Raw genomic sequence first — 21,377 nt, forward strand, 5'->3', positions numbered from 1 at the left:
GTAACAAAAACAGAAAACTAGGCTGTATCACCCCACGTCAAGAGTTCCAACAACCTTCTTTTCTTCATATCTCCGCGCAATTGCACGGGATTGAGGGAGGGGCGGTGGAATAAGCAAAGCTGCCGTTTATCGAGCCAGCGTTTAGAATTCGGGCGACGGCTTCACATCTCTACTGAGCATGTGCGCATACTTCACACATGCTCATTTGAGCGCGCTGGATGCTCCCTTCGCACCGGCTCTGTGAAGTGCAAAAATAAAATAAAATAAAATAAATGGGGGCGGACGTGGGGCGAGAGGGGTGGGGGAGGGAGAAGAGGCTGAATGCTCCCCCGCCCGACCTCGCCGCGAGCCAATGGCTGAATCTCGCAGCTCCTTCTCCAGAAGCTCCGATTTCGCCCAGGTCTCCCTGCTGCCCCTCCCCTCCCACTCCCGCCTGGCGTATAAAAGCCCTAGCGATCCTCACGCGTGCCCTTTGCCTACTGCCCAAGGACCCAGGACCGAAGGGAGGAAGGAGCAGAAGACGGTAGCGGCAATCGCTCCATCCGTGCGTTTGACCACCAACTTCATCGGAGGCGGGTTCCTCCTTCCCCAACTCTTTCCAAGTGAATTCCGTGGAATTTTGTCAAGTCCTCCTTCCTCTCCCCGCAGGGAAACTTTTCTTCCCCGAGACCGTTTCTTTTCGGGAGTTTGGATGGCAGCGCCCCGGGCTTGGCATTAAAAGGGAGAGCAGGCGAAAGGATCCCCTTTGAGCGAACGAGCGGAGTAAAAGAGAGAGAGACGCAGCTGCTGATTTTGCTGGCTGGCTTACCGGAATGTTGAACATGGCGATGAGGACCGCTGGACCCTTCGCCCTCGCCTTGGGTTTAGTCATCCATCTCTTCCCTCCGGTCCAACCCGCTGAGCACGAATCCTATCCGTCGCCCCTTCCTGCAGGTAACTAACCTTGTTCTAGTTCTAAGCTTAACGCGTGCCAGGCCTCCACTGAGTACGGTTTATATGCCTGTTATGGAGTATTCCTGCCCTGCCCTAGGGACTTTCCATTATCAGACTGATTTATAAAAGGATAATTCATTTCAAGGAGGTGGAACTTGGTTTCTTTTCTAAGAAATGCTTGCATCTGTTTGAAGGAGATTAAGTCCGATGAATGGATGAGGTGCTGATGTCCCTTTGAAAGGACAGAAGAGAAGGGATGCCAGATCCTGCCAAAAGTTGATTTTAAAAGGTGTTGTTTTTGTACATTTGCATGGAGTTTAATTTCTGGTTTTGGCAAAGAAGCATTTCTGGTTTTGGCAAAGAAGCAGTTTCAAAGTATTTCTTCTTGCATTCAAGAGACCAAGGTCTTGTGGCCATTCTCTTCCCTTATAATGATGATCCAGGGTTTCATCACTCCTATTTTTCCCATTTCTTCTTGCTTCCCCGTTTATGTAGAACCTAAATAATTGGCAAATGCTCACCTGCAAACTGAAACAAGTGTTACTTGTTAAAGACTGTGGTTTCTAAACACATATATTCGGGATAAAGATGGTGGTAGTTAAAAAGAGATATTAATTAAAGCCCCTTCCCAATATTAACTGCAAGTCACACCCTCCCTATCAGAAAGAAATATGTTCTGAAATTCTGAGGATTTTTTAAAAAATGTACTTCTCTTTGTGTCTGGGAGGAAAATTTAAAGGAAATGGAGATGTACAAATGCAATGTTCTTTTCTTCCATAAAGTTTATTTAAGGAACCTCAATTTTTTAACTAGATTCTGTCAGGGAAAGATTTGTAGCTGTTTCTAAAGCACCCTCACAATTACAAGGGTGTCTTAGAAACAAAATTAAGTGAAGCAGAAGCCATTGTTTTTGAAAGAAGGAAGGTCCTGGCAGGCATTAAGTCCAGGGTCTTAACGTGGAATAGCTGTGAAGGAATTTGTGGATTCCCATACATTGTTCATTGAAAGCTGGGCGGGGTGGGTGGGCGGGCTGAAACTTGTCAAATCCAATTTCAGAACCTAAGTAGCAAAATTTAGAAATCCAGTTTCAAGCTAAGAGAGAATCCTTTCTTTTTCTTAGGCAAAAAGAAATGCTGCTTTCTTGGCATCATTTCATTTGGTAACAGACTTGGCCTGAGGAGCAATGTTGGGGAAAATAATTTATTCAACTTAGTAACTGTTATTTTTGTATCCTCCTGTTCCCCAGCCAATTTTCTCACAATGGGATGAATTTGTGCCCCAGTCTTGCCCATATTCTGTTTCTTGGACCTTATAAAGTGCTTATTCTGAAGAGCTGGAAAGTAGTAAGAAATTCAATCCCCAATGTGTAAAGCAGAAGAATAAAAACATGCATTAAACCTGTTCAAAGAAAAGCACTTAAGACTTTCATTCAACTGCGATAATGGGTTTAAAACACACATTTTGTTTGCCACATGTTTTTTTGCTTGGACCTTGAGTTAAATCAGACTTTTTTCATACTCTTACTTGTATCTTGCCTTGAAACTCAATCATAATGTCTGATCTCCATATAATAATGTAAGAAACCTATACATACGCACACACTTTAGGAAGATGAAAACTAATACAAACTAATATAAGGATAAGTAAGGAAAAGAAAAGAAAGAAATCAACATGAGAGTTAAAAATGCAACAAATGCAAAAATCTAGTAACTTAACATTTGTTTTTGCCTAAATTCTTTTAATTTGCCTATTAATATTTGAATTCCATTTAAAGAATCTTCCAGAACCAATACCAAGAGAATTTATTACACTCTCCAGAGTCTTGGGGTACATTTTAAAGTAGCAAACAATTATTAAAGATAATGCTTTATTTTTTTTTCATAATATGCTTAAAATGTAAGTAAGTTCTTTATTTCATATAAAGAACATGTGAAGAACAAGAAACTACTTTAAGATTGAAGGCTGCAATGGACACACTTTCTTGACCATAATTTTTATAGATGTTGATGACTTGCACTGAGAGATATTCATATTCCAACTTAGAGTTACAGGAGACAATGGGACTATCATCATGAAATATGCTGCTTTGAGTCTAGAATGTGACAATGTGTTTTACCCTCCTGTTGCAATCTGGTGTGATGGTATTATTTTGACATTTTTGATTTTTTTCCCCAAGCAGCCAGATATCATCTTAAGTACTTTGAAGAAATTTTCTGTAGGACTATGACATTTTAACATTTCACTATCAGCTGTGTGAGAAGGGTAACTTTTATAATATTGGAAAGAGACACTAATTCTGCCTTTTTGGCCCAGAGTTAGTTAATATTCTGATTTGTGTTCTATTGCATTGCTCATTTTGTTGAGATATTTATATTACTCTTTTTTTGTAGAGTAGGTAGTTCTATATTTATTTATTTTAATCAGATGATACATCTATAAATGTTATGCTTTATACGGCCAAGTTTCATACTGTGGCTTGTTGAGCTTGTTCAATGGAAATTGGATTCATTTTGAGCTAGTCATGTTATGAGTTTATTTAAATCTTCTTGACATGTTTTTTTTTCTACCAGTGTTTTTCTGTTGGATGATCAATGATAAAAATCTGATTGTTGACTGACAGGTTGTTGACACAATGCAATACATTTTCCCAAAGCAATAGTGATTCCGAAAGGACAAGCTTACCAAGTGCCGAAACGAGAGCAAGCGGGGAATCACTGGAAACCAGAAGAGCAGCTCCCTGGCGGGAACCCTGAGCTGAGTTTCCAGCTTCTGGCATGCACATGGTCTTCCAGTTTCTGATGCGCATGCAAAGACTACCTTCCCAGCTTGCGCATGCATGCCAGGGAGCTGGTCTTCCTGTTTTGGCACTGCTGCTTGTGTGAAGACATGTGCGCCAGAACCTGGAAGAGCAACGGGCAATGACTGGCATGCCCGGAGAGATGGCTCTGTGTGCCACTTCTGGCATGCGTGCCATAGCTTTGCCATCATGGTCCTAGATAGTGGACAGACAAAGCACAACCAAAATATCAGGTGGGTCTCTTTTTGTTGGTTGGTTGGTTTGTGTTTTTGGTTGGTGAGTTAACAAAAGGTTAACTCACAAACTGCCCCATAGTGAAAAGAAGGCAGACTACACTGAGTCAGGATGTAACAGTGGCTCTGGAGCAGACATGAAGAAAAGAGATCTACAATTGCCAGGAATGAAGTAAACTATGAAGTCCTAGTGGACAACCATTTAACTATGAGCCAGCAGTGTGCAGCAGCTGCCAAAAAAGCCAACAAAGTTCTAGGCTGCATAAATAGAGGGATAGAATCAAGATCACGTGAAGTGTTAATATTACTTTATAATGCCTTGGTAAGGCCACACTTGGAATACTGCATTCAGTTCTGGTCGCCACGATGTAAAAAAGATGTGGAGACTTTAGAAAGAGTGCAGAGAAGAGCAACAAAGATGATTAGGGGACTGGAGACTAAAACATATGAAGAACGGTTGCAGGAACTGTGTATGTCTAGTTTAATAGAAAGAAGGACTAGGGGAGACATGATAGCAGTGTTCCAATATCTCCGGGGTTGCCACAAAGAAGAGGAAGTCAAACTATTCTCCAAGGCACCTGAGGACAGAACAAGAAGCAATGGGTGGAAACTAATCAAGGAGAGAAGCAACTTAGAACTAAGGAGAAATTTCCTGACAAGAACAATTAATCAGTGGAACAGAAGTTGCCTCTAGAAGTTGTGAATGCCCCAACACTGGAAGTCTTTAAGAAGATGTTGGATAGCCATTTGTCTGAAACGGTATAGGGTTTCCTGCCTAGGCAGGTGGTTGGACTAGAAGACCTCCAAGGTCCCTTCCAACTCTGCTATTGTATTGTATTGTATTGTATTGTATTGTATTGTATTGTATTGTATTGTATTGTATGAAGGAATTATGAATGACAGCAGGAAAGAAGAAAAAGAAAACCCTTTGCATAGCTTAGATCTGGAGAGGAAAAAATAGATTGAAAGAGGGAGTCCTCAGTGTTGGATCAAGTCCAACCATAAGGATATGCTGCTTGCCTAGAATGCAAGAAGATATTCATTGGGCAGGATTTAAAAACATGCCTGAGGTATGATGTGTTTGCACATCACAGTTGAGTGTTCTGCTGGGTAGAATCATATTAGCCATAGAAAGACTTCACCATAGTACAAGCCTTCACTATGACCAAATGGTTGAAAACATTAAAATGATGTTTCCCTGGTAGTTCTGAAGCTCTCCTGTTCCAGTTAATATTTGAGGCAGCTGGGATATTAACGATGCAAATTGAGCACAAGAATGTCAAGGATTTTTAAGAAAGGATTTTCTATTTTTCCAATTTTGAAAGAGTTTTGTTGTCTTCTACTTTTGCTGCAGTCATCTTTTTGTGAGTCTGTTATGACCAAGTCATCTTTTTGTGAGACTATTATTTTTATGAGTTTCCTTTTTTAAGAACGATGGGGAATAATGAAAATCATTGCTGTTGATTTTTATCAATGCATGACCAGATTTCTGGAAAAATCTCAAAAATAGATAAAAAGGGGAGGGGTTATAACCTTAGGGCTAGTTGTTGTTCACTTATTTATTAAATCTTCCAGTCCTTCAGCTTCATCAGTTGAGTGAGAAATGAAAAAAACAAACAAATGGGAGGCGGAGGGAGCTGCCCTTCTGCTTTGAGTGGAAAAAACTGAAAGGATCATGAATAGATAGGACAATGCCTTCTTCATGCAACTACTCTTTGTACCCATAAGAGTAATTATTAAATATAATAAATAATACTTCCTGTTAACTTGTTGATGTACTTGTAACCAACATTTAAATACTATGCATGCTACATTTGCTAAAATGCATTGCCAGAAATAGAGCTTATGAAGGACATATGCACAATGGAGCATATCCCAAATTTATTGGCTGCTCAAGTCCTGACACTAGTTATAGCTCAGGTTCCTGTCAAAACAAATTATTCTGCTGGATGGTTTTTTTAAGCCCTCCGTTCATCCTCAGAGTCAGAATAAATGAACTTGCATAGCACATGTTTCTCTTGTTTAAAAAATCCCCCAAAACTATAATAAATGTGACTTGTATTAGAAGGAGATGTGTAGCATGAAGCAATTTTTTGAGAACTTTAATAAAAATAGGGAAGTGTAGAGTAAAACAGTTTTAATATGTAACTTTGTCTTGTGAAAGTATTTTCTTCTACAAAATAATATGAGACGCACTCCCCCCCCCGAAAAAGGAGGTAAAAATCTGGGTGCGTCTTACACACTGAATATAGCATTTTGGCCTCCCGAAATCCCACTCTCTTTGCAAAAATGGCTGGGAATAGCAAAATGAGTGAAAAATGGGCTGTTTTTTGCTCGTTTTTACCCCCCCCCCCCCAGTCCGCAAGAGCACTCTATAAGTCTCCTAAAGGCTATGCATGCCCTTTTATTGACAAAAAACAGGCCCCTTTTCGCAAAAAAGGGCCATTTTGGGGAGATCTGCAGAGTGCAAAAACTTTTTTTAATTTGCCTTTTCAAAATCTTGGTGCGTCTTATACCGCGAAAAAACATTACTTTTAGACAAGTAAAATATGTGGCTAATAATAAACCCACAACTATATGCAAGCATTTCACTAGGCTTATTTGCTTCATTCTTTTTTGTAAATGTTAATTTCTTGGTTTAGCAAGATTGTGAGGAATTCAAAATTTGATTTGTATTCTCATCTATAAAATGTTCATACCAGTTCTAGAAGTTTAGTATATCATGTAGTTTTCTTAATATATAATAAAATACAATATATATTACTGGGCTGAAGTAGAGGAAGCGATACACAAAGGAAGTCAAGTATCATAGAAGAGCTGTAGCTATGACTGCTCAAAAAGTCAACAAATTGGATGCTGGAGAGTAATTTCAAATATTCTCTGGATTTTCATATTTGCCTGCTTCTATTTAAACAGCTGGCCTTGTAAAAAGAGTGTTTAAGGACAAGAAACATTCTCTAAACTTTCCTCCTCTGTATAACTGAAGCCAGTTGCTAAGTGTTTTCTAAATACTGAGTTATTGAGTAATAATTTTATTTGTGTTGTATTTGTGCTGATAAATAAATAAAGGGAGACTAGTATAGATCCATTTCAAGCTATTTAGCTCTCATCAGCTAGCCATACCCTTACTGGGATTTGAACCTGGGCTGTATTACATATTAGGCAGGAGTCTTAGCCACTAAGCCACAGGCTCTCGTCCTTATCAGCTGAGCCATGGAAATAGGTATGTATTTGTGTGACAACCCCTGGTATGCCCAAATATGGGAGGAAGCTCACTACTGGCATATTTCCTTGGCTCAGCTGATAAGGACGAGAGCCTGTGGCTTAGTGGCTAAGACTCCTGCCTAATATGTAATACAGCCCAGGTTCAAATCCCAGTAAGGGTATGGCTAGCTGATGAGAGCTAAGTAGCTTGAAATGGATCTATACTAGTCTCCCTTTATTTATTTATCAGCACAAATACAACACAAATATAAAAAGGCAACATTAAAAAGAAACATATGGTTTTCTGTCTGGATGGTTTTCTGTACAGTGAGCTTCCTCCCATATTTGGGCATACCAGGGGTTGTAACACAAATACATACCTATTTCCCTGGCTCAGCTGATAAGGACGAGAGCCTGTGGCTTAGTGGCTAAGACTCCTGCCTAATATGTAATACAGCCCAGGTTCAAATCCCAGTAGGGGTATGGCTAGCTGATGAGAGCTATATAGCTTGAAATGGATCTATACTAGTCTCCCTTTATTTATTTATCAGCACAAATATAACACACACACATGTGTATATATATACATACATACATGCATGCATGCATATGTATGTAAGTATGAATGTGTGTTACAACCCCTGGGAGGAAGTTCACTACTCCCTCCTTCTGTCCTTCGGCTCATTCCAGAAAACCATCCAGGCAGAAAACCATATTTTTATTTTTAATGTTGCCTTTTTATATTTGTGTTGTATTTGTGCTGATAAATAAATAAAGGGAGACTAGTATAGATCCATTTCAAGCTATTTAGCGGCTAGCTGATGAGAGCTAAATAGCTTGAAATGGATCTATACTAGTCTCCCTTTATTTATTTATCAGCACAAATACAACACACAGAGACACACACACACCATTTGGGTATATAAAATACAGTATGCAGTGCAATGAGAAAATATAATAAATGGGAAATTGTTGCCTTTTATCATCAATATGCCATATGTTTGTTCAGTTCAATGAATTGGTTGAAAACTCATCACAAGCTCTGAATTAACTATAAATCTTGAAAGATGATCAGAAAAAGAAATTGGTTTGGCTGTTTGTAGGCATATTCCATTGTAGGCACATTTCTTATTCCAAAAGAATATATGTAAATTTTTGCAAATAAGAATGTTTTTAAACTCTACAATAATTTTGCTTTGATGGATTTCATTTTCTTATTTATATATTTAAAATCAAAGAAACAACAATTAAGGAGGTTAGTAGTATTCTATTGCCTGCCTCTGCTTTAGATGGATTGCTTTTCAAAATGAATTTTATTAAAGGTTTTGCAAGGAACATAAAAATTAACAAACTAATATAAAGTGGAAGAAAGAAAGGATGAAGGAAAGGAAGGAAGGAAAGAAGGAAAAGAAGAAAAAGAAGCTTCTGATTTTTGTTGTAGGAAATGTAAGTACCATTATCAAATTCTCTCTTACCCTATGATTACAAAGAAGCTCACTTTTTTCTATTATCTTCTTTTTTTTTTTTACTAATTATAAAATCATAAGTCATAAGGCCATTTTTTCTGTTTAATGCCAAAAGTCTATAAGGAGCTTCCAGTTAGCCATAAATGCAGATATTTTCTACTTTAGATGGATTTATTGGAGGAAATTTGGAACAGAAAATGGGACTACTTCTGACCAAGTGACATTTTTGATAAAATCACTGGTGGTCTTCTCTTTCTAAGTAGTTCATTCTTCTCTGTACTGCAGGAAATTACAGTGCCATAAATACAAGAACTTGGACTGTCCATTGCCAATGAGTCTTATTACAGTGGTTATGAAAGGGATTCCCCCCCCCCCAGTTCTTCACCTCACAGTTCTTATGTTTGTTGGGAAACCTATGATACACAATCCTGCTGCTCAATATTTTAATATGCTGGAAATAACCATGAAATACCTGACTACATATTTAGTTCTACATATTTCACATGGGGACAATGTTGCTACTCAGCAGAAAAAAAGGCACACCTTATTAATAGTGGAAATGTGTTTCTCATAGTTGACAGTAGTTTGATGAATGGATCAGGTCTTCCTCCATAGGCAACATTTCATTTCTCTGTTATTTTTGTGATTTTTATGAATGTGGGTTTTGAAAGCACAAAGGGTTATGAAAACACATGCTTGCCTCTTGCACATATGGATTTATTCAGTTCAATTAGAGGGAGGATGTACATGCCTATTATGTGGACTCTAAATCACCAGCTTCTAAGTAATTGCAGTGTTCATTTGAGAACTGGAGATTATTTATTTTTCTTTAACTCCACACATTTACATGCCTGAGAGGGGAAAGGCCTGTCTCCTTTGACAAAGAACATTGACCTTCTGAGTTTAGCCGTTTATCTCAAGAGTTGGCCCGCATGGTTTCTCCTAAAGGAACTGGTCAGTGCCAACAACCTTGGGTATTTTTTTCTTCCAATTACCTTGATATAGCACAACGAATACTTATGCCAGTACTGGTATGTGCATTGGATTTGAGTCAGTTTTAAAAACCATGACTTGGATAAACTACATTCATTTGTGCAGATTTTTAAAATTTATTTTATAAACAGAAGATTACTTTATAGAAGAGCCAGGCAATCATTTGATGCCGGTGGAAGAAGAAACAAAGGTGTGCGGGGAATGGACTGAATAGACCCATGAACATGGCCAGGATTATTCCACAGGACAGATGTTACTGTGGAGAAGGCATCCTCACTCATGCTTTAAACTGTGGCCAGTAGAGTAGGACCAGAGGAAGGGGAGAGGGGGTTACCGTATTTTTCAGAGTATAAGACGCAGCAAGGTTTTGAAGAAGAAAATGGAAAAAAAAGGGGTTTGCACTCTGCAAACCTTCCAAAAACGGCCCTTTTTTTTTCCAAAAAAGGGGATGAATAGCCCTTAGGAGGCTCCTGGGGGTGAGGTAGGTCAAAAACGAGCAAAAAACAGCCTATTTTTCAAGGAAACGGGCATGTTTTTTGTCAAAAAAAAGGGCATGGTTAGCCTTTAGGAAGCCTATAGAGTGCTGCTGGGGGGCAAAAAACAGACCATTTTTCATTCATTTCTGCCCTCCCCAGACCCCAGGAGCTCTCTGAAAGCCTTCTAAAAGCTATGCATGGACATTTTGGTAAAGGGGGGGAGTTTCGGGAGGCAAAAAATGTTGTGTTCAGTGTATAAGACGCATCCAGATTTTCAGCCTCTTTTTTAAGGGAAAAAGGTACGTCTTATACTCCGAAAAATATGGTTGATACATTTTTTTAAGGACCTCTTCAAAACAAATTTGACTTTTGGAATTTTCATGGACATTGCAATGGGCTGGAAGATCGAGGGAGAGCTTCAGATGAGATAATGGTCAGTAAGAGATGTCTCAGCCCACTGGGCTGAAACATCTCTTACTGACCATTGTGCTAAAGAATCTCAGATGCTAAAGAGTCTCAGAAGGGACCTTCCCTAGTTTATTGGAAGGCAAAGAAAAGGGTGGGGAGAAGTGCTTCCAGACTTGCAAGATTATTTTACTGTAAACCTTGCAATCAATGTAGCACTGTGCATGGTTTTAGCTTTCTCTCTGGATTGTCTCAAAGAGCCAACAGACATGTTCATACATGTTAGCAAAAGAAAAATGGTTAAGTGGCCTAAATTGTTTAGAATTTTATACCCTAATATTAGTACCTTTAATATGGTTCAGTAACTGATTGGCAGTCAGTGTAGATGTTTTACCTCTTTTTACCACATTTTTCAAAAGTTGTAATTTCTGTCCCAGGGAAGAAACCCAGAAAGAATGGGATAAGAAGTAGCGGAAAACAAATGTTAATTTTAGGTTAATTTTTGAATTATGGCTTGCCTGCTGAGAACCGGATTAGTGTCAAAGTGCATTTAACATTGGTAATCATTCCTATTGTACCTTATACTATTTCCTAAAAATCTAACTTCATAACATTATCTCTTTATTGGCCCCAGATTGAATAAGATCTGCAGAAGTAGTTATTTTCAGCATTATGATTATCCAATGTAAATGCATTGTGTTATGGAAACCATCCCAGAACAACAGCTTTTAGATCTAAATCCATACCCCTGGCAATTGAAAATCCTCTGTACATATTGGACATATTGCTGGGCTTTGTGCATGCCTCTCTCATTCAGATTTCTTTAAGCCCAGCTTACAAGAAAATGTTCCTTCCTTTCAAAATAGCTTGGTTGTGTGTAACCACAGTGCCTGGATGACATGTCATTTGGTATAGTGGGCAGGCAGGGTGGGAATGGACAAATGTATAAATCCCTTTACTCTTTGTGAACTGGCTAGGCACTAGAAAGGCATTTGAATATTATATTAATACAGCAATTTGTACTCAAATGAGCAAGTAGTTTATCAGTATACGTTTCAGGAAATCTTTTAAAACATTTAATTTCAGTGTAAAACTATAGTAATGTCAGCTATACACATATTTAATATAAGTAAAAATGTTTCATGCCTTAGAGCCGTGATGAGAATCTATGGCACGCGTGCCCGAAGTGGCACATGGAGCCATGTTGCCTGGCACACGTGGCGTCGCCCATTCTTCTTCCGGGTTTCTGGCACGCGCAATGATCAACTGGCCTCCATGTGTCTGGCAGTGCTGGAAACTGGAAGAGCTGGCTTCTGTTTTCCAGCATGAGCATGCACACCGGCCAGCTGACAGTAACCAGAAGACTAGCTGGCTGCCACACATGTGTGTGCTGGAAACTGGAGGTTTATTTTCCGGCGCACTGATGCCCCCTGGGCAGCTCCTCTTTTGGATTGTGACATGCACGTGTGCTCCCTTTCCGGCATTCGGTGCCAAAAAGGTTCACCATCACTGCCTTAGAGCATTAGAATTATTTGGTTGGCTCTGGACGAAATCCATCTTAAGTGAGCCTATTGGTGCTGCCAGTGGCCATTCAGATGCATCAGGTATATTTACAAGCAGGAAATGACTTTTCCATCCTTTTCCTGCAGTTGGTACTTGGAGTTATATTATCCTCAGCCTGATGACCTCTTTTACTTCAGTCGTGCATTTTCTCCTGTGAAAGCTAAAAATGCATGAAAAGTGATGGTGCTAACATTTATAAATTAGGTAAAGGATTCAGAGCTCTTTTTTTTTTTTTTTTTGAAGAAGTCATCTTTTGGCTCAAAGTAGGTCTTCAAGTTGATGTAATAATTTATAATCAACTTGCTTGAACTATGAAAACAATCCTTAGGTCTAAAGAGATCTAAAAAGAAAGCATACAAATTCCATATGTTAGCTACACTAAATTAAGATTTGTAATGCAATGCAGTCCTATAACTTGTATTTTCAAAGTGTCCATTAAGTTTCTATTTAATCCCACATGTTTGGAAAATAAAATAACTGGAAAATAAAATAAAATGAGTTATTGAAAAAGACAGTGACAGAACTGAAATCTTGAATGGATTACAAAACTGCATTTTAAGATGTTAAAAAAAGTTCTATATAAGGTTATAGATTAAATGTAACATAAATCTGATGAAGACTGCAATTATTGTCAGAAGAATGTTAATTTCTGGTAGACAATCATTTTTCTTGCTCAAACAAAACAGCACAGCATTTGATTTTCATTATGGAAAATGTGGTCTTTTTAAATCGCTATATGAGTAGCATGAGTCCCAGAGAAGAAATGGGGAACTGAAGTAAAGCCAAAAACTGGAGCAAAATGAATTGCTGGCAAGAAGACCGGCTCTTCATGATTCCTCTTGGGACCAACTAATACAGATTGCCCACAAATGCTCCAGATGATTGATCCTCACAAAAAACAAACAAACAAACAAACAAACCAGGATGAGAATTTGAATGTTGGACACAAAAGGGAACCAGAATAAGCTATAAGCTAGAGAACACTTACCGTAGTTTAATCTACTGATACAGAAAGAAGCAAAATATTTTAACATTCTCATAATGAAGAATATGTTTGAACAATGAACCCAGAAGTTAATTTGAAAATTTGTCTGCCTCTTGTAGATAGAACTGCATTTCAAATAAGTTATGGAAGAGGAACAAGTCTGTTTTGAACAAGATTGAGTTTGATTTAGAAATGGCATGCTACAAGAATGATATGGAAAAAGATGCTAAACTGGAATTTTCAAAAAAACTGATGCGCTCCCATTTTGTGAAATTAGCCATATTTTATTTTTATTTTTTTTTAAAAAAATAATTTTTATTGAATGTTTTAATCTTTAAAAACAGTAAAGAAGACACAACAAAGAAAAAAAACCAAAATAAAACAAAACAAAACACCGAACATATATAACATTATACAGTTAATTTTAGCTTTCAATATCGGCTTTCCTGCTTAGCTTTTATAATTCTCCCTTCTGCATTGCCTTCCTATCACTATAACTTTGTCCTATAAGGTAGCAAACATAATATTAACACTTATAATAATATTCATTATTTGTATCTCCATATATTTGTATTCTCTATTTTCTGTTTTGGCTTCTGATTTCTAGCCACTTGTACATTTTATTCCATACTTTATGTGAGACTGATTCTTCCCTTTCTTTTTGTTCTATTGTCATTTTATCCATTTCTGTGCATTCAAGTATTTTCCTGATTGTAGTTTCATCTGAGGATGTATTAATTTTTTTCCAGTTTTGTGCGAAAACAATCCTGGGAAATTAGCCATATTTTAGCTTACATTTGTACTAATGGGGATGGGGATTTGGCAACTCTGACCCTCCAGATATTTTTGAATTTCAATTTCCAACAACTTCCATCAATATGAATAATTGTGAAAAAAGCTAAGGGTACAGGTATCTGTCTTTTGGATGACTAGCAGTATTAAAACATACTTTTCCTTAACTCATGCATAATTTATACATACAATATAACCTTGTCTTGTTAAAATATGTAAAATAATCCATATATATTGTAAATGGACTTTATACTAGTCCAAAGAGCAATTAAAGTAAATGGTATGTTGTGTTTGGAGTATTTTGTGGGGATAGTGGGGATGTAGGTGGAAGGAGTAGTTAATTAAACTATTACTTGTCATAAAATGGCCAATCTACTAGAATTCTGAATGCTTCACATATTTAATATTAGTTCTGTACAAACTAGATTTTGGCTCATTATTGTTTTAAGTAGTATAAAGTACATTGCTTTTCAAGACTATGGCCTCAGAGATTTGCTGACTAAGTTATATGCAAGGCAATAGAATTTTATCCAAATGATTAAATTTTAAATTCATGTTCAAATTGATTTCTTTGTTGCTTCTGAACCCACAGTAAGAGTTAATAAATTGTAATATATAATCCCTGTCTTGTCACTCAGAGAGGTTTGCTTCACAAATTGCAAAAGCTGAAGTTTGTTTAATCTTAATTTGGTAAACAAATCACAGTAGCACGGGTCACACATGGTTCTCAACAAAACCAAACAACCACATTAATGCTTGATGCAACATGTGATTAAATTAATTTCATATAGGAGAATGTTGTTTGTTTATTTAGCAATTTCTTTTGTTGCCTCTCAAAATACAAATTTTGCAAGTTGACTCATACAAATCATGGACATTAAATTAACCCTTACTTTTCACACAGTGAGCAATATAAACTTAAAATGCAGTCATACAAAAAAAATGCATTTTTTTTAAAAAAAAGTTAAAATATAATATCTATCAATAATGTCAGAAAAAGAAATGTAAACTGACATAATTATTAGCTTCAGCAGTCCTGATGAATGAGTCAGGTGTTCATGGCTAAATTTAACATATGGCCAGGTATTCTTTTTCTGCCTTATTGCTTATAATTCTAAAAATCCACAGCATGGTCAAAGTGTTTGATGTTCTTTTGTAGAGTTGTTTGTGCTTTGAAAAAAAAAATATTAAAAGAGGAACAGCATCTCTTTAAAGCAACCATACCTTTTTTTACATGTCCGTATAAGTCAGGGGTGTCCAAACTTGGGAACTTTAAGACTTGTGGACTTCAACTCCCAGAATTCCCCAGCCAGCATGGCTGGCTGGGGAATTCTGGGAGTTGAAGTCCACAAGTCTTAAAGTTCCCAAGTTTGGACACCCCTGGTATAAGTGAAAAAAATCAATGCTTCAGTCATTTGATTCCTTAAAGAAGACTACCTTTTCTGTTTTTTTCCCCAGATTTGAATAGAAACAAGAGAAAAGATGTGGCTGCTTTAAAAAGCAGCATGCCTTTTTCAGTGCACTTTTGAATTACCTTTGACATTTAAGCAGACTTTATTTATCTTTAGATTTTTATCCTGATTTTATCACTTTATATGTAGCTGAAAGGGACAAATGTAGTACCTAATATTCCTTGCTCCTGCTATTTTCCCTACAACAACCCACTCGGGTGGGTTCAGCTTAGAGTGAACTATAAGGAAGAAAATTAAAAACATTATAGATAAATATTAATTTATAAGTTTACCTGTGTGTGGTACCACACAGGGAAACTTACAAATTAATATTTATAAGTTTGTAAACAATTAGATGCTTTTGCTATCAGGTTTTTAGAGCAAAGGAGGGTTCCCATATTGCAGAAAACACATCTCTTACTTGTATCTCACACTTAGACTCCATTGCTTCTTAATTCCTGACAAAAAATATTTGGAAGACTGTTGGTAAGATAAAACAGGAGTAAGCAGGTTTTTGAGATGCAAGAGGATGATGATGATTTAGCTAGAATATGATGTAAAATAAGTTCCAAATCTTAAGACCAGGAATTTGTTTAGAATATCAGAAATTAATTGAACTTGGAGTTCCTCCGCAAAAGTCGTATATACAGTATATCAAAGTTTCATCATTTCCACAATGTTACTCAAAATGGAATAGAAGCAATTTTGTTGCTGCTGAGATATTTGATTTGTATTACTTAGTCATAGGCAATCTCGTTTTCTAGAATACTATATACTTTTCTCTTTCAGCTTCATAATTCTTGCTTCCACAAACAAAGAAGAAAAAATAGTAGCTTCATCATTGCATTATTCTATAGTTCACAAGGGAATTTGTTAATGTTAATACTGCAACTTTCAGTTTGCTAGTACTTTTTTTTAAAAAAATAGTAATGACACCCATAATTAATGCCATATCTAATAAATATTTTCCCATGTTGAAATATAACTACTGTAGTTATTCTCCCTTTGGTTCAATTGTGTCTGATTGTCTAGACATCTTCTGGACAAAATTTTTCAGGAATGGTTTGCCATTTCTTCCTCTCTAGGACTGAAAGAAAGTGACTGGTCCAAGGTCCCCCAGATTTCTAGTTAACTTATCATCATCCTCTTGTAATTACAGTCTTCTGATTTCTATCCTGATATCTTAATAACTACACCAAATTGGCTCTCTATAACTAGCACTAGTGGTGAGGCATTTAAAATAATAGACTGAGATAGAAATCCATTATTGAATAATAGTCGGTAACATTTAAATTGAAGCCACTCAGAATGGATTTGTGCTATAACAGTAAGCATATATATATAGTTCCCCCCCCCCCAATGAATGTGAATGGCTTCTAAATGGCTGTGTGTGTGTGTGTGTGTGATATGTAGCTAGATAGGTAGATAGCTAGGTAGATAGCTAGGTAGATAGATAGATAAATAGATATTCAGAGAATATATAGTATATGCATTGTGAATATGAACATTTTGAAGAATTTTGATTAGCAGTGGTGTGCTGTAGAGGCCAAGTTATAAATCTGGCATGAACTTGTAATGGTTCCCATCCAATGTAATTGGACACTGACAATTCATTTAGACAGATGTTTTCCATAAGCCAGCTTTTGAAACAGACTTGCCAGTTTTCATTCCAATCTTTAAAATGAAGTCTGTTAATTAATTGTATTTCATCCTAATTATAAATTATATAATTTGTATAATTAAACAAAACTATCATTTAGATAATGGATAATATCATATTTTCATTCAATAGTATTCTTTTATGCTGTTTTTTAAGAGCTAAGTTTATGTCAACTTCTTAAATTCTGAGCTTCTGATGAAAGAAATTAACTTAGTTTACTGTTATGATTGAAGATGAAATGAAGATTTGATTTATTACATGCAAAGTTGATGAGTTTAGCGAACTTCACAATTGTTCCTTATTTTTCAGCTATCTTGTTTCATCAATCAGTAAGAAATGTTTTCTCTTTTTTCATTCAATAGATAAGCTTTTAATTCTAACTATCGCAACCAAGGAAACAGATGGCTTCCACCGATTTATGCAATCAGCAAATCACTTCAACTACACAGTAAAGGTATTGTGTGTTCATTTGCCCTTTCACGATGTTGCAGACAATTTACACTCTATGTATATACACACACATACATATATGGGGAATTTATGCATTAGGTTATACTATGCTAAAATTAAAATACAGAATGAAATCAGAAAGTCTTTCTGTTGCCGTGTGCTGCATATGTTTGCCAGCTCAATATTATTCCCTCCCATAGCACTTTGTTAGTGTTGCCTAGCTTTTAATCTTCCAGATGCTGTCTTTTACTCATTTTAGGAAACAGTTGCAAAGAGTTATAGATTGAAATGTTGGCAAGATTTTTAACAGTCTGTAAATATTACCTCTTTCTGTTTCCATTCAATTACTTTCATGATGCTTGCATCTGTTACGATTCCAAAATATTCCCTTTTATACCATAATTTTATATTAACAATATCACCTCTTGCCATCTCAGCGCAATTTATTTTTTGTTTGATGTTTTCATTCTGGCTCCTGGATTCAGTGATATACTTGTTTCTCTGATTTAGTCAATACACATATAATGATAATGGTCTCTTTAGTTTTAGCACCACCATTTAAAAGTGAGTATTACCAAGATATTCAGGACATGATCTTTAGATCAGATTCTTTTGATATAAAACAAAAAACTTTTTTTATCCAATTAGTATTGCAGGGATATTGAAAATTTGGAGTGGAAACTGGATTGTGCTTTATGTTGTTTTGCCAGTAAACCTTTTTATGAACAGCCTGGGCATATGTATGCAACATTATGTGCTTAAAAGACTTCAAGTGGTTAATTAACTTTAAAATAAGGCCACAACTGATCAAGTGGAAGATGCCTCTTCTTTTAATGACCCCATAATCCCTTGCGGGATGAAATCTGGGCAACTGAATGGAGCTAGCAGAGGTTTACTGGCCGGATGCCCTCTGCCAATGCAGAGTTTTGTTTAGCAGATATATTCTCATTGTGCCCATCAGGGGTGGGTTCCAGCTGCTGCTACTGCCGGTTGACTCAGGCTTGATGCTACAAGCACATGTGCAATACTAAAAAAATGCTTCTGCACATGCGCATAAGCAAAAAACAAGATGGCTGCGCCTATGGTGCTGCCGAGAGAACCGGTTTGGGAACGTGGCAGGCCGAGTTACTACCTATTCGGCCGAACTGATCCGAACTGGTAGGAACCCAGCTCTGGTGCCCAGAGAGAGAAATATCTGCCTCTATCTAGGATCAAACTCACAGCCTCCTGATTGTGAGGTGAGAGCTCCATCTCTGGGCCACCGCACCATGGAAGATGCCTATACATGTGTCACTTATTTTCACAAAGGATCTATTTAAAAAGGAGAAAATATGTCATATTTAAGAATGAAAGAACAGAGTTTATCTGTGAAGAGAATAATTGATTCACCTAACATATTTAGACACAATTGATTGTTTTCAGCTAGTCTATAAGCTTTTAAAAAACAACCAAATTTACTTTTCATACCAACCTAAATACCGATTGGAAATTGGGATCTCAGATGTGAGCTTTCCCCCATTTTTCTAGTTTACCATATCTAGTTACTCACTTGAGAAAAAAAACTTTGTAATCAGTATCAAAAGCACCAAGGAAGACAAGAAAGACCATATTTGTTTTAACGTTTTGTACCTATAAAACCTTGATCCCGTCTCAATTTTTTTGAATTTCACAACCAGGCAGTTCAATAAATATCAGATCATGTAAAAGTCATTGAACATTCTGCAGCTTAGTATTCTAAAAGTACTTTAGCTACAATAGTGTAAAAACATATTTAGGCTTTTAGGCATTTTTTAGGCATTAGTGCAATGTAAAGGAATAGATATAAAGCACCAGAAACTTTTTCCTGATTTGTACAGAAAGGAGCAATTTTCTTCAGTATACCCTTACTTTTGGTTCTTTTGATATTTTAATTCCAAGCATATGTTGTAAAAGTTAGTGAATATCAATCAGTTCTTTTAACACAAGTGGAGTCAGGGGTCGACTATCCTTTTCTTAAAAAAAAAAAGTTAAAGTGAAGCCTATTATGCATATATACACTCTTTCAAATATCATGTCCTCCAAAGTTAACCCGTATTAAGCCAGCATTTCACTACTCATAAATTTTCTGTATCCCAAACTACAGAAACCAATGACACCAGTCTTCAAATATGAAAGAATATTCTTAACCATATAGTAACCCTCCCCATTTTTTCTTTCACATGAAATTACAAATAGCATTATTTTACAGCTACTCTTAAAATAGAATAAGAATATATTCTGTATAATAGAACATTCCACGAATTTTTGTAGGCAAATATTTTGTGGCAGGGGTAGAAAGCCACTGTAAACAGAATGATGGCACAGAATGGATAAGGGTAGGAATGTTAGTTTCTTAGACCCGGGGAAAGGTAATTGGAGGATGTTTTATTGTTATTTTTCCAAGTTGATAAGCTTTCCTATACAGGTAGTGTATAAGACTTATACCTGTATAAGTCTTATGACCACAGATGAGCCCAAAATTTGGATTGCTAAGCAAAGCAATTAAGTGAATCATAGCCCATTTTATATTCTTTTTTTTTTGCCATGGCTATTAAACGAATCAATATAGTTGTTAAGTAACTCATGAGATACTTAAGTGAATCTGGCTTCCCATTGACTTTATTTATTAGACCAGGGGTGTCCAAACTTGGGAACTTTAAGACTTGTGGACTTCAACTCCCCAGCTGGCTGGGGAATTCTGGGAGGTGAAGTCCACAAGTCTTAAAGTTCCCAAGTTTGGACACCCCCGTATTAGACGCTCCCTACAGTGGTTGCAATTGATAATCCAAGGTCCTTGGGTTGCTGCAGCCATTGTAAATACATACCGGATGTCACGCCCTTAAAGTCTGATTATGTGACTGTGGGTATGCTGGAATAGTCATACGTGTAAAAAGTGGTCATAAGTCATGTTTTCAGTGCCATTGTAAGTTTGAATGGTCATTAACTGTGTGGTTGTAAGTAGAATATTTATGTATTACAGTTTTTATCTAAATTCCACTCAAAATGGTGGGTAAATCCGTCAGTTTTTGTTTTTTTGTGGACAAAGGATATTTTTCTGTTAATCTTCCAGAGGGGATTTAGTTCAATCCAATAGAAGAAAACATCTAAAAGAAGATAATTAGAAGAATATATCTAAAATATATGTCTATGAGGGTTGAACTCTTGTGCTTTTTGATCTTGATTTGTTTGCTTACAGATGTTTTATTACTTAGCTAAGTAATATCATCAGTCTGATGATGTTGGGTGTTGAAACTTCCGCAAGCAAACAACCAAGATCAGAGAGCACCAAATTCAGATTTAGCCCACTCTCAAGACTGGACCCATGGTAGATGTTGCTATTTCTATTAAAACTAAAAAATAATAATTGTGTCTGTTGTTCACAACCTTAAAAAAAAATAGCTATGAGAAATTAAATATAGGTAGAAGTAGTGTATTCTTTTTGTTACCTGATCAAAACACTGAAGCTGAAAAACAGTGTGAAATGTATCTTGACTGAGTTCAACACATTCAATCCTTGGTAGGTTTAGGAAACATTCCTTTGTAAAAACCTGAAGTACAATACAATACAATAGTAGAGTTGGAAGGGACCTTGGAGGTCTTCTAGTCCAACCCCCTGCCTAGGCAGGAAACCCTATACCGTTCCAGACAAATGGCTATCCAACATCTTCTTAAAGACTTCCAGTGTTAGGGCATTCACAACTTCTGGAGGCAAGCTGTTCCACTGATTAATTGTTCTAACTGTCAGGAAGTTCTCCTCAGTTCTAAGTTGCTTCTTTCCTTGATTAGTTTCCACCCATTGCTTCTTGTTCTGTCCTCAGGTGCCTTGGAGAATAGCTTGACTCCCTCTTCTTTGTGGCAACCCCTGAGATATTGGAACACTGCTATCATGTCTCCCCTAGTCCTTCTTTCTCTTAAGCTAGACATACCTAGTTCCTGCAACCGTTCTTCATA

At 36.8% G+C, this 21,377-nt stretch overlaps 1 protein-coding gene across 2 annotated transcripts in view; it reads left to right on the forward strand.

The window, feature by feature from the left end:
* Nucleotides 1-306: 306 nt before the first annotated feature.
* Nucleotides 307-21,377, forward strand: part of PLOD2 (procollagen-lysine,2-oxoglutarate 5-dioxygenase 2) — a 64,817-nt gene continuing 43,746 nt past the window's right edge. For both annotated transcript variants that reach the window (XM_081954767.1, XM_081954768.1), the window contains exons 1-2: nt 307-933; nt 17,321-17,412. In XM_081954767.1, the coding sequence (XP_081810893.1) occupies nt 813-933; nt 17,321-17,412 (213 nt within the window). In that variant the 5' untranslated portion in view covers nt 307-812. The remainder of the gene's footprint in view (nt 934-17,320; nt 17,413-21,377) is intronic.

This window comes from Natrix helvetica (genome assembly GCF_964273705.1).
Source record: "Natrix helvetica genome assembly, chromosome: 5".
In the NCBI taxonomy this organism is placed as follows: Eukaryota; Metazoa; Chordata; class Lepidosauria; order Squamata; family Natricidae; genus Natrix; species Natrix helvetica.